At 37.8% G+C, this 14,867-nt stretch overlaps 1 protein-coding gene across 2 annotated transcripts in view; it reads right to left on the bottom strand.

Moving 5' to 3' along the window:
• PCSK5 (proprotein convertase subtilisin/kexin type 5) overlaps positions 1–14,867 on the bottom strand; it is a 225,697-nt gene that overhangs the window by 170,224 nt on the left and 40,606 nt on the right. For both annotated transcript variants that reach the window (XM_053931696.1, XM_053931697.1), the window contains exon 3: positions 8,390–8,503. In XM_053931696.1, coding sequence (XP_053787671.1) covers positions 8,390–8,503 — 114 coding nt within the window. The remainder of the gene's footprint in view (positions 1–8,389; positions 8,504–14,867) is intronic.

The raw sequence follows: 14,867 nt of genomic DNA on the forward strand, positions 1-14,867 counted from the left end.
ATCAAAGCTGCTTCACACAGTGAGGTCAATACTTGAAACTTTTGAATACTGGTGGAGAAGCAGCAGCCAGACAGTGAAAGCAGACTACATCTCATGCCCAGTGTGAGTGGCTTTAAAGAGCAGGAAACTTTCAGAACTTAGTTTTTTCTCACTGGTATCAATGACAATAGGTCAATGTTATGGTGTGTTTGGGCAAACATTTTCAAAGGATGGGCACAAAATAGAATAATGCTTTCACTTTCAGAATACTTTTATCCTCTTATGTAGTATTACATCACCAGTCTGGAGTGGGAGCAGATGGAAATTGCAAGAGGCAATGTTTTAAAAAGGACAACCACATGAGAGGAGCAAATAGATGTAATAATTAAATCAAAACTAACAAGATAGCTACCATAAACCGAGGGTCAAGATCTTCAAGAAAGCTGGATCCATCCAACTCCTCAGTATTGATAGTGAAAATTTTGATCCATGCTCGTTTAGTTTCTTTTGAGTTTTAGTGTTTTTTCTTTAGTTGGTTAGGGTTTTTTTTTTGTTTGCTTGTTTGTTATTTTGTTTTTTCTCTGTCATTCATAAGAGATGCATCATGCAAAGGATGGAGATAGGATTGAGGAACTAGGGGCAAAGATACTGTATGTGGTAGGATGTGAACACAGAGCCTCAAGCTTGTGTGCTGTCTTGGGCAATTACATAATCAGAAAAGGGTCTTGATACCTCAATACAAATTCAGTGGTCTACAAGAATTGGGATTTTTTTTCAGAATCATGTTTTCTGTAAGCAGACTGACTCCTAATCTCCTAAAATGTAAGGGCTGTAACACTAAGTAGGCTATATTAATTTCTTAATCTGCATTTGAATTCATGTGTAGATGAGGTCCTATTAATAAAGGGTATATGGATTTCAGTGCTTCAATAGCTGGTATTATATAAAGCTCATCCAAACATGGCATGTGAAAGTTTGCATTTAACAAACTTTCCTCAACAGCTTATTTTCAGCCAGACCAGGAGATTTATAATGAGAAAACGTGATTCAAACTTCAACCAGGCTATGGAAAAGTTCTTTATAACTTTGGAAATGCTTTTTCTTTGCTTAACTTCTCTCATTTTTTTTTCTAAATGGGATTTCTGGCTCCAAATACAATTGCATGACTAGGAGTTGGTATTCATAAAACCCAAACCAGGGGTTTTTTACTCCCAAGCAGTAATAAACTGTCTTGTCCAAAGGACACAGGAGGGGGAAAACCCTGCTATACACTTCATATTTAGTCTATCATATATCTGCCCCTTATTAAGCCACTGCACTTATACTGCATGGGTTTAGTATAGTTTCAAACTGTTTTGAAAACTGAAAATAACTTACTTTATTCTGTTAGAAATTCACATAAAAATCAATGAAGACAGGAAAAATGCTTAGATGGCATGCTACTCATGATTTAGTGATCTCTATCACTACAGAAAGGGTGAGACAAAAGTAGTATTAATACCTTAAATGATTCACACTTTAATCTCTTGGGGATATCTGAGGCTCTTCATTCTTGCACATTTCCTCTCCCTCACCACCTTTTCTGCTGTTAGCTGGAAATGAGTTCATTTTGAAACAGCCAGTTCTGCAGAATTTATAATCTCAGCAAAAGAACAAACACAGATACTGCCTATATTGGTCTACACATATAGAATTGGAGTATTTTTCGAAGAGCTCTACCTGCCTCTCCTTGAGGAGACTTGAGGTCTTGTTCTGTCAGAGTCTCCTGTTCATAATGCTCATTTAGTTTATTCAGGTTAATTTTCATCAAAACTTATTTAGAAGTCATGCACATGTGCAAACAGCTGCTGGACTTCTTTCCAAAATTGTGCTGATAGAATTTGCTGTACCAGTAGTATTTGTTATATATACTGGTAGTGTATATATAGTACCAATAGAATTTGCTGTACCTGCTATCTGCTCGTTGTTGGTTGGGAAGAAAATCCTATCCACAGGGTCTGAGCAGCAGGTGTAATGCACAGCAGAGATTTCACTACATCAGAATTACCTAAAAGTAATGCCAAGGGTGACCTACATTTAATGAAGTAGTGCACAACGCACTTTATTGAAATGTCTGTCCTCAGTGCATTTGCTTCCTCTGTCATTGGGGGGAGGGGGAGCAGTTCGCATGGGCTTTGAAAAAGGCTCAGCAAGAACTAAGGTGCTCTGCAAACTGGTAATTTTAGTCACCACATTTACTCACGTGATATACAGGAAGACACAATTGAACATAGATGCCGGAATCTGGAAAGCTGGAGTTCTGATGACCTCATTCCATGGGGTCCATAAGGCATCTGTCTTCAGTTAAAAGGGGCATGCTGATTTTTAGCAACCAGTACAAGATGTAACATCCTAGAGCTAAATACTGTTCTCCAGTTTCTTCTTTGGCACAGATCAAGCTCTCCTCAAAGAATCATGGAATATCTCAAGTTGGAAGGAACCCACAAGGATTATTAAATTCAACTTCCTGCTCCTCACAATAGTACCTAAATCATATTACTAAAAGCATTATCCAGACTTTCTTTGATCTCATGAACTGAATGGTTTGGAAATTGCCTTACACTTGCATAATACCTAGTTTTTGCCTCCTGATTAGGAAGTAATATAGTAACTGTTTGTGTCAGAAATTCCTAAAAGTCTCATAGGTTTATGAGTATGCTTCTGATAACGGCAAAATGACCATGTCACACTATTTCACTTCTTATCAACCAGACCACAAGACAGGCAAGCCTCAGAATTAATTCTGCACTGTGGTTGTGTACTTTTGGTAATTTTCGCATTCCTGATGCTTGTTCTTTAGGTGAAATAATGTATAAAATATTAGTTGATACACCTTTCCAGAAGTATCTGCAATTTTAGTATGCAAACAACAGCAAAACAAGATATAAAGTTTGAAACAAATCAGCATTTTTTCTATTAATTAAATTATCTCTCTTTTTTTCAGTAAATTAATAGAGTATTCAGTACTGTGTGGCAGAAGAAATTGTTTTGCTATTTGACATTACTTGATTTTGATTTTTAAAAATCTGAAAAGTAGTTTACTAAGCAGCTGCTTCTGAAAACTGCTCTTAGAAAGCAATGATTCCTTCTCCTTTGTAAAGGAGGTAATTACTTCCAGGTAATTACATATCTCTGTTTACATCAATAGTTTTCCTGCTGAAGTGCAATGTAAGATAAAAACTGAAATATAGCAGAATGTGCCCCATTATGACATAAAAGAACTAGAATCAGATATTTATCAAATATCATTAGAAATTCAGCAAAGATTTTGAGGCATTATCATTTCCTTACTAACTGCAAAAACTATTCAGAAAAAGGCAGTGCAGGAAAACACAGTATTACAGACAAGTGGTATTTCACAAAGAACATTATACAGACAAGTACCTACAGTTTCTTACTGTAACTCAGTTGCTGCCCAGGAAAAAAAAAAAACGTTAAATAAATTCTGTAAAGATAAGAGCGGATGCTCTGCCGCTGAAGATACAATCACAATATTAAGTAGGTAGAAGAATGTGTGTTTTTGCTACATGATTTATTACCAAATCTTTGACACAGAGGAAAAACTCTCCCAAAGCAAGCATGGAAATTATTTTGGTATTGCTTCTTCTTGCTTCAGTGAAATTGCTGGCACAACCCCCGGATGGTGCTGGCTTCCATTTTGTGTTTTCTGAGCACTTCCAGGTGTGCTTATCTAGGAGAACTGAATATCCCAAAGGAACAGACCAGCCTATCTAGTCTTTTCTGCCTTCAAACTATTTGCTAATCTTGCTAAATCATATGCCTTAATAATCTCTTTTCAGCAGGCATGGATAAATCCACTTCTACAGGATTTTGATTACCTAAAGTGTGCTGTTGTCTTCCAAAAGGAAATTAATTTAGGTCAAATTGTGTATTATTTGACCTCATGTTATTGTTCTGCCTTGTCCACAGAGAACAACAAAATATGTGTTTCCACATGCAGATTTGAAAGGTAATATTTGGCAGGCAGAGTGGTTCTTTCTAGCAGCACTTCTGCTGAAGCTAAATCACAGATTATCTTCTTAACTTTATAGAACACCAAAAGCTTCATCTTCTCATGCAATAAAACCCAAAAATATGAAAATGCATGCAACAACCAAACCAAGTTACAAAATATACAAAAGCATATCAAGCATGCCATGCCACCTCAGAAAGAACAACCATTTGGCTTCCACTGCACAGATGAAAGGAGAGAACAGTTCTTGTGAGGGCAATAAAAAGAGTGAGGTTTTTCCTTAGCTCTCAAACAGACTTTTAGGAGGTCGTAAAGGAGAGTGACATGTATTTATTTGCTGTGGTGTTAGCATATGGCAGGTAAAATTCAAGGAAAACTCAAGGAAATTCTTCCTTGAGTTCTGCCTCCCTGTACCTCGGCCAGCACTCAGATCCAGTGTGACCTCTTTTTCTCCCTTCACCTCTTTCTAGCCCATCTCATCAGGCTTCTGTCACTCCTTCCCTTGTCCCTCTGTCTTCCTTTCACAGTCCCACCCACTATAGCTGTCCTCATTAATGGCAAGGCCAGGGAAGTATAATCTCTTTTTCTGTTCTGCCACTTGATTGATTTGGGAGAAGAGGCTCAAGGTAAGCCAACTCCCTAGAGAACTCATCAGTGGCAAAAGGGAGGTAACTCACCTGTCTAACTCGTCACCTCCACCTTATTCATGGCTACAGGGCCTTCAGAAACTCACATTAGTCACTGCTGATAAAATTTTATTAGTCCCTTTCTGGCTGCCATCCAGAGTCAACTATACTGTGTCAGAGCAGACGTGTCTGTCCCTCCCTGTGAATGAACAGCTCACCTGGGAACTCACAACTATAACTGGAGAGCACTATGTAGCATACTGGAGGAATTTTCTGAAGAAATGAGGTAAGTTGGCTTTACAAGACACTTCATTGAAGTTCAAAGCAATGCGTGCTTCACAGTCCTCACTGAAAGTGAAAAGTAAGCAATTTTCCCTAGGTTTTTGTTTCAGCATCAGAGTTCAAGGCAGCAAGCCCTACATGCAAGTAATTCAGTACACACCAGCTTGTGTGGCTTGCTCTCAACAGCAGTATAAATTACATTTCACCTGTTTACATCAGAAATCAGTGCAAATGTACCAAAAAATGTGATGATTGATGACCAATAAATGAGGTTTCTCAGCAAATCTTTTACCTTTAACAGCTTTCTAAAACCCCAGTATGTCACTCTATGTCTATAATTGTGCAACAATAGCTGTTTGGTTCAAGAAATTACTTTATTATGATTCATCAAGTATCTGGTAAATGTTCATTTCCACTATGGCTCAATCACATGGTTTTACTGTACCTTGCTGCTATAATCCTTTCCCACACTAAATGCCCTAAAACACCTCGCATTTGTTGATCTGCTTGTCCTTTCACTCCAGTTCTGTGAAAACCCCACAGAACTAGGTCTCATAACCTGTTGGAGAAACAGCACAGCCAGGCACTGTATGTTTTCTTAGGTTTACCAACTTCTATTTGAGTATGTTTTCAGAAGTTAAAAAAAAAAATAATGTTTTCATTATGTTTATCCAAAATGTGTTTCTTATTTTTAAAAAATGTAAAAAACCCATCCAGTGGAGCCCATCATCACAGCAGAGGTAAATTACAAGTGCAGAAATCCGTGCCTCTATGTGCATGTGATTCCAGCTTCAGTCTACGAAGCTCTTCTTGAAGTGGGGAACAAAAAGAAATGGTTAACAAGAGTACTCTAACTGATGTCTACTAAAGTTAGTTATATTAATCACAACTTTGCTCTATTTTTTCAATATATTTACTTCCTCTCTTTTTTTAATATATATCACTGTGTTTACTTTCTATAGTTTCCTATGCCAACAAGATATTCATTTAAACAACTGGCAGGTACAGTGAAATTGATTAGGTACAAAGTCACCTCAGTCATTCTGAAGATGCTGTTTATTGTTAGCTTCAAGTTAAAAAAAAGTACAGAACAGCTGACTTCAACCTCTTTCACCCAAAATCACCAAACTGACTGTATATAGTTCATCCAGTTATTGGCTAACAGGCTATTTTGTCAACATCAGTGGAAGAGAAGAAATTTATTAGATTTAACATGATGGTACAAAGGTAGCTGAGCTCTGGGAATGGCAAAATATTTTGAAGAGGATGTTAACTAGGGATTTTTTTTTCTTTGATATCCGTTTGTTCTGAGCAAACTGCACCTGGTTCTGTGGGTCACTTTTGAGTAACATTTGGTTTGGTAAAGTTTCATATGCTAATTAGTCTATAAAAATATTTTATTTTACTCTTAAGCACAGATGCCTCAAGATTCAGAAGTTATGCTAAAGAAGTTGGGTTTTTTCCAACTTTCCTTGCTTTGAGGGAGGGAAGTCAGAAGACAATAACCTTTTCTTTCTTCTAAGTGCTGAGATGGCTCAAAGAGAAAGAATGCCTGATTCTCTCTTGTAACTTCTTGCCATTGATATCACACAAAAATAAATGTATTATTTCTAGCCTAGAAAATTAAAATGACAAGAAGTGATACTTGTGAAGAAAAACTTCGGAGAGGAAAAACATTAATCAGATATGGTTTGACAAAATCTTTGAATAACAGGACTTCTGTCAACAAATCTGAACTGCACTTACGGCCTTGTTAGAAATTGTGCCAGTCCAATGGGCAAAGGTATCAATCTAAGCCCAAAACAAAGTCATTTATTAATCGAAATGCAAACTCTATATGATAGTTTACTTATTAATTTCTCAAGAAATTACTCGAGAAATTTCTCAAGAAATTATTCAAGAATAATTTCTTGTTACTCTTACTACTCAACAACATGTCTGCAGCCAGTAACCTAAAAATCTCTTCCAGCATAGCAAAGTCTGAAACCATTAACCAATCTTGAACTCATCTTTTCCCCTTCACCTTATAAAGCTAAGAAAGATTAACAAAAGCAGCTATGGTAACAATCATAAACACAATCTTATGAGGATATCTTTTATGTCTCAAGTCAGTCCTGAAGTCAATCCACTCACATATTTTTAGCTATTCTCCCTGATGATCTCATCAGGGAGAATAGCTATGGTCACTAATAGCATGGTCACTAATACTTCACTGATCTCTTTCAACAAAATGTCATCAAACCACTATCACTAATGATATTGCCAATACATGGAGTTAATCAGTGGATGTAAATTAAATCAATCAGGAACAGTCCCTTCCCAGAGGGCTTGAAAGTGAGGATTTTTTTCCACTGGGACAGAAATGAGGAATTATCAAAGTTGTACAAAACAAACAGTGAAGTCCATTTGATGCTCTAAAGTCTGTTTAGCGTTAGACTGGCAATTGTGGTGCAGCTGTGAGGTAGTGTGGCTAGACAACACAGTTGGTTTTTAAATAGGGACTGCTATCTTCCTGATAAAATTAGAGGTAACTGCTCTAAGTATCTATTATCAGAGCACCTGTCCTGTGAAGAAAGACGGAGAGAATTGAAATTGTTTATCCTGGAGAAGGTTCCAGGGAGACCTTACTGCAATCCTTCAATATTCATAAGGGGATCATTAAGAAAAATTAGGACAAACATTTTAGCAGCACCTGTTGCTATAGGACAAGGACAATGGCTTTAAACCAAAAGAGGGTTGATTCAGGTTAGATATAAGAAAGAAATTGTTTACAAGAAGAGCTGTGAAATTATGCACTGGGTTACCCAGAGATATGGTAGGTGCCCTATCCCTGGAAACATTCAAGATCAGGTCAAATGTGGCTCTGAGCAACTTATCTAGTTTAAGATGCTCCTGCTCATTTGAAAGGTGGGTTCAACTAGAAGGCCTTTACAGGTCTCTTTCATCCCAAACCATTCTGTAATCCTAAATTCTCACCTGGCAAAATGAGGTTATTTTTTAAAACATCATGAGAACAAAGTTGCACTCTAAGCTTTAACTGTGATTACCAGGACAAAAAAAAAAAAGAAAAATTTTTTTTGAATACAACTTCTGTCAGACAGGAAATGAATGGCCAGTGCTAGTGGCTTTCCTCTTCTGTTTCAGTACAAAATACATTTATACTGGGGACAGTGAATTAGGTATTCAATACAAATGGGTTCTCACATGTGGCTAAGTTCCTTCCATTCTCATTGTTTATTTATTCTCAAATAAGTAAGATATCTTGCAATAGGAAGAATTAATGAATGAATGCATCAATAAATGCTCCCTACTGCACAGCTCACCACAAATTCTTTGTAATACTTCTAAGGAGTTAACAGACTTTTATTAGTTACATAATAATCCCCAAATCTGCCTTTTCAAAACATACTCTTCCTCCCCTTTTCATATTATCAAACCAGACAACTAAACATTAGCATGAAACAGGGTCAATGACCCTCCATGTACTTACCATGTACCACATGCTTGGCCACTTAGGATCATTGAAATAAGTGGATTGGGTACCACCAGGTTTATAATCCCTCTTTATCCTTCGTTTAACCACCTGCTGTTGTATCCACTCCACCTGCCAACCAGGAAAACATGTGGAGAATATTATGGTTCTGTGGAGATTATCAAAAAATGTGCGAAAACTTGGGATTGTTCTCATTACCACACTCCAAGGCATATTTTGTATTCAAGAGTTCATTTTGGCAGTAGAAATCGTGCAGATCACCTTGACATACTGTTCACTAAGGAATACATGCAATTTAGTTAGTGTTACAAATCTACCCAAACAATTGCTTAAATACCCTGCTAGAAGGACTTCATTGGGTATTACGTTTTAAATACTGTTATTTTTCTGGTTTTTCTTCACCAGACTTACTCTTCTATTGAATTTATAAAAACTCCTACACAAAATCTAACAGCATATTACAATGAGGAATTAAGTGAATTTCTAAAAGGGTGAATTTGTTTTTATCTTTCTCTTCCAGAAAATAAAAACATTAAAAAATATATTCAAAAGTTTTGCTTTTAGACCAATCACCTTCACCACTCATGAGAGCAAAAAAAACCCCAAATTAAACTTCATTTTAAGTAAAGTGTCAAGATTGTCTCAGAGAGGCACTCTGGAATTTTATTTTACACTAAGCACTCCCATGTGAGAAACAGCTGGATACGAAGCAACAGCTCTGATTAAAACAAACACAAAAACGCGCTTGAAACAGGAAAATAAATATAAGGGTTAAAAATCTAATTCTGAAACTTATTTTTGTCTGTCTGACACCTCTTCAAAGATTCACAATGCATCCAAAGAAACGTGACACCAAAAGTGACATCAACTTTAGATCAGAGGGGACTCTGCAGCTATTTCTGTATTAGGTATTCTAGAAGGGAGCTAGTTTCAGTAAATGTAAATAATATGAACTAACCACAGAAAAAGCCCATGGTATATTCACACACATCTAGCAGCTTATATTTCTCCATAATTGTTCCAAGGGATATAACTACAAAAATTAATTCACATCTCTCCAAGTAAGACAGTCATCTTCTAGCACCCAACTCTGTACCTTTTATTTGTGCTGTTTGAATATCTGTGTATGCACACAAACATAAAATATATCAAAGAAGTTACTTTCAGCTCACATATTTGTTTGTCACTGGTCAGAGACAGTATTAATATTTTTCTTTAGCAGGGTAATCTCTCTACTGTGCATTCACAACACAACTTCAAATCCTTAGGTAAACATCATAGCACTCTGGCCTCTACTTCTTGGTCAGAAAAAAATGGAGAAAGACATCTCTGAATTTGTCCAAAGAGGATTCCTAGGACAGTCCTTATAGAGGCTGGATGGTTTTCATGGTGTTTTTCATAAAGAAGAAATGAAATTTTCTCTTTCCCGAGAACTAACTTCAGGATTAAATGTATTCTTCTAGAGGCTAAATTTTGCAGTCGAAGAACGCAGACCATTGGGTAGAGCTGACACTGAAACTCATTTCTCTGTTAAATCTTCTAGGAATAATCATTAGTCACTTTCTGGTTATATGAGAATGAAGAAATTTGACAGTGTGCCTTTCTCTCTTGTTTACTGTCCCCTCTTCCAGTACCATGTGAAATTCCCCATGACACAACAAGAGCTAACTGCTCCCTTCATATCTGACTGGATCCAGGTGTCCTCTGCAGGAGGTGACAGCTAATAGGTCTCAGGCTGTTTGATGTAACAAAGTCTGGAGGCCTGTAGGATACACAAAGCATGTCTGGGCAAAGGCCAAAGAAAGTCAAATCAAAAGACTTTGGTAAGCACTAAGCCTAATGGCTGCTTTAAGCTGGGATCAACAAGCCTCTTAAATAGCTCTCTCCTCCATGAAAAAGACTGATTTTTAAGTGAATAATGAACCCTGTTTACCTGACCTTTGCTGCTAATATATGCTTTGTTTTCCAGACCCTCACAACAGAAGCTTCTCTTTTTTCAGGTAGCCCATGCCTGCAAACACATCACAGAACAAGAGACTGGCATCCTATGTACTGTTTGATCTCTGACTCCCCACCTGCCTGGACTGCCATAGACAATGGGCCTCACTTCTATTACTACTATTTAGCAGTCATTAACCAAAATGCTTCAACAGGTCTGAAAAAGCAACCATGGCTTTCAGGGCTTACACAGATCCACTTTCCTAGTCTTATTATGAGATTTGAGTCTCAGCGGTAGAAACATGTTCAGCTGACCGAGAGGTCTAAATCTTCTATGCTGCAAGAATATTTACTGTTATCTTGACTCACCCTTTGCTGAAGGGATTAACTACATGAGTATGTTAACCATGCTGAGAAAGTTTTAAGTCAACAAATTTCAACACTTCACAGGCCAAAACCACACAGAGCACACCATGCCATGCTTGGTGGCATGAGTCTGCAGGGAGGAATTAAACTCACCACCAACATAATCTAAGGATCTGAAAGTGTTGCAGAAGTGTCCACAAAGACAAACCAATGAGACAGACTCAGCTGAAGAGGATTAAACCTTCTGTCACTGCTACCTCTAGTTTAGATGCATGAACATTAATGAAATAACTCACCAACACTACTATTGCCTAGAGGAGCCATAAATAAGAGACCCAGGGCATTAGGGACTCCCATGCAACAAGGCTTCTATAGGAACTGCAATGAGCAACTGTGAGGAGTTTTGGAAAAACACTCCTCATTTTTAATGAAGCCAAAGAAGTAAACATATTCCTGGAGCCTGCGCAACACACAAGTTTAAAAAGAACTTCAGCAACCTAATACCATTTCTTTATGGATAAAATTAAAGGAGTTTTCCTGACTAGACAAACTTTTAGCCAAACTCTCTACACATTCACTGCGACATGTTGTCTCCATTGATTACTGCCTATTCAGCTACCAATATCTGCTGATCAATAAAAAGATTTCAATATAAAGGCAGCATAGTACTGGTGGAGACTGGTACATTTCTGCCTCAAAAAAAAGCCCAAATAATTTCTTTTCTCCATTTCCTTTATTTCAGACAATATTATGGAGAACAGTATCAGTTATTTAGTCCATGCAATTGTAAACACTGCAGCACTGCACACTTCCAGTTTATATATCCCTATATAAACTGGAATATACATCATTTGACACATAAAGAATTTTCAGTATATTTATACGCATGTGTTTGTACAAGACTTTGTATCAACAGAGTGTATCTGCAAGTCTGCAGTGTAGTAGGTGGTTATATTTTAATGAGATAACAGGTAAATATTTTTTTGTATCTTATCTACCACCTTTTAACACAGACTCTCTCTTGCAGGGCATGCCCCTATTACATGCTGGATGTTGCCCATAGTTCCTATTTCCTCAGCTCCCAGCAAAGTTAGGGAAAACATATGAAACAGTAATTTTGCAGAAGGGCTGTGCAGCTTGAATGATCAGACTCTAACTCAGAAAAAGAAACATAACTTGTCTTCCCACAAGACTTAATGATAATTTTATGTATGCATAGAATTGCTCTAAGTAAAACAGCTGTTTGATTTCATACCAATAAAAATGTGGGTAATGACACATTTGCCTAAGTATGCATATGGAAAGATAGTGCAGGTAGCTCTTTAATGATGGAATGCAAGTGTCTAGATGGAATAGACTAGACTCATACAGAATATTTCAGTTGTAATGGAGCTACAGTGATCATCTAGTCCAACTGCCTGATAAATTCAGGGATGAACAAAAGTTAAAGCACAGTATTGAGGGCCTTGTCCAAATGTGTCTTTAACACTGACAGGCCTGGGGCATCAAGCACATCTCTAGGAAGACTGATCTGTTTGACCAACTTCTTGGTAAAAAAATGCTTCCTGAAGTGCAGTGTGAACTTCCCCTGATGCAACTCTGAACTATTCCCACATGCCTGGTATCGCTGGATACCAGGAAGAAGAGATCAGCATTTCCCTCTCTCCATCTCCTCCTCAGGAAGCTGTACGGGACAATAAGGTTGCTTCTCAGTCTCCTTCAAACTAAACAAACCTGGTGTAAAACATTAGGACTCATTTTGTATAGTACAGGTAACCACATCAGTGAAAGGGGGAAGTCAAACTAACCACTCTCAGTCAGCGACCACGCACCGCTATGAGGGAGACAGTGCAGGTTACTAGACAGAGTAACCTGAAACATCCCGACAAGCCTGATCACAGTCCTACTTACAGCTTTGCCTGGAAGGTGTTTAGCAAATCCCTTATGTTGAGATCTGCTGATTAATTGTTTTTATTTTCAGGTTATATTGATACAACTTATTAGAACTTAATTTAAACATTACTGGAAGACAATATACTCATCTGACAAGTCAATGCATACAATTTTTTTTACAGGAAGTATCACTGCTACTTAAATAGAATAGTTTACATTGTACAATCACTAGGTTATATTAATGAAAACAAGGTCAAGACTCAGAAGTTATATTCGCATTGTAGCACATATTACCTTTGAGTATTTTATGGGTATTCATCCACAAATTACTATAGAATGCCTGGTATATTTTGGATCTGTTTGATTCTGTATGAAAGGAGCTCATTTGTATAAAAATAATATTTCTGGAGTAATTAATTATACAGATTCTCGTTTCTTGCCAAAAGGTATGCTATGCAAACAATGAAGTTCATTTTAACATTTCCATAAAGTCACACTTACTGAGAGGTAACAAAAGACATCTTCCCATTGACCTCAGCCTCAGAAGTTCCATTTTTGCTGAGTGTCTAGAAATCAAAGCCAAGCCAGACTGGAGACCAAACTATTTTTAAAAATTACCCTTTTCGGTCTCCTCAATTCAGGACTCACAGCATTGTTTTGTGCGTAATCCAGCTCTTCTCCACAGACCTGCATGGAATACTGCTATGGCAATAAAACTGTCTGAGCTAATTCAAGCATTCTTTTTCTCTCTTTAAGTGACAGAATTTGAAATGAAATGTTATCTCTTGATGAAATGAATCAAAATTACTTTCTACCATTTTTAGCCTCATTAATTCAATAGAATTCTGGGGAAAAACCCCATGTAGGTATGCTGCAGTAAGATCTCCCTTACCCAGAGTTACAAACTGTGAAAAGTTTGATTAATGAAAAAAAAAAACTTACATGCTGGGAAAAAAACCCACCAATTTATCAAAGCAGTATGATTTTTAACATACAAACTTTGTTATGAAAGATAATTTTTTCAAATATACCATGACAGGGTCTGCTTGAATAAACATTTCAAAATTATTAAAAATGTGTCAACTCCAATATGTGAAAATGCCATTTCTATACAGCAGACGTTACAGGCAAGCTGAAGATGTAATCCTTTCCATTTTGAGGAAAAACATGCTTGGGGTGAAAAAAATTTCTAATTCTGAAGTAAGTTATGAATTTCGTACCAGAATCTGTGACTTTTATGACAAAACTCAATGTGAAGGTGTGGATCTGCAGTCTGTGAAAAAGAGATCCTTCAAGGGCCACTTCTAATTGAAACTGTAACCCTTGTACTGCCTCGTTCACCTTCATCTGTCCTACACCTGTAAGAAGAAACTGGAAATTCCTTCTCAGACAACAAGAGAGGAGGTGCCACAGAAGCCCTACAGATTAAAGAGAAAAGAGAGAGAAAACCCACACAGAGCACATGGAAGGTAATGCCCAGTAAACTGATCAGCAAAAGGGGCTACCTCATCCCATGGAAAACAGGCACTGAACAGCAATGCACCACTATTACTCAGTGTTTGTCAGCAGATGGATTGCTCTGGGCAAGCATCCTCCCTCTCAGTTAGACAGTCTCATGCTGCATCTTCTTCTCTTGCCTAAGGACCCCCAACATTCATACATGTGAGTTCTGAAAGACTCTGCTACAAAAGGATGGAAGTGAGGCTAGCACACTTTGAGACAAAATATGAGACTGCGCTGTCCCAGCATAGGCCATAGGAAAAAAATTGCTCCAACAGTTCCTCTCTTAGCACGATGCCATCCAGAGGGACACTGACGGACTTGTGACGTGAGCAAGACCAAGAGTGAGGTCCTGCACCTGGGTCAGGATAATCCAGCACCTCAAATACAGGTTTAATGAGTGGATTGAGAGCAGCTTTGCATATGGGTGGATGAAAAACTGGACGTGACCCAGCAACTCACATTCACATCACAAAAAGCCATCTGTGTGCTGGGCTGTATCAAAAGACACTTCTCCTCTACTTTACTCTCCGGAGTGCTGCATCCACCTCTGGGGTCCCCAGCATAAGACTGGCAGAGGAAGGCCACAGAGATGGTCAGACGGCTGGAGAACCTCTGCTATGAGGAAGAGCTGAGACAGCTGAGATTGTTTAGCCTAGAAAAAGTGTTTGGGGAGATCTTATGGCAACCTTCCTGTTCTTGAAGGGGACCTATGGGAAGGATGGGGAAGGTCTCATTATCAGGGAGTCAATCTAGTGATAGCATGTGGGGTAATGGT

Source organism: Vidua chalybeata, chromosome Z (assembly GCF_026979565.1).
Source record: "Vidua chalybeata isolate OUT-0048 chromosome Z, bVidCha1 merged haplotype, whole genome shotgun sequence".
In the NCBI taxonomy this organism is placed as follows: Eukaryota; Metazoa; Chordata; class Aves; order Passeriformes; family Viduidae; genus Vidua; species Vidua chalybeata.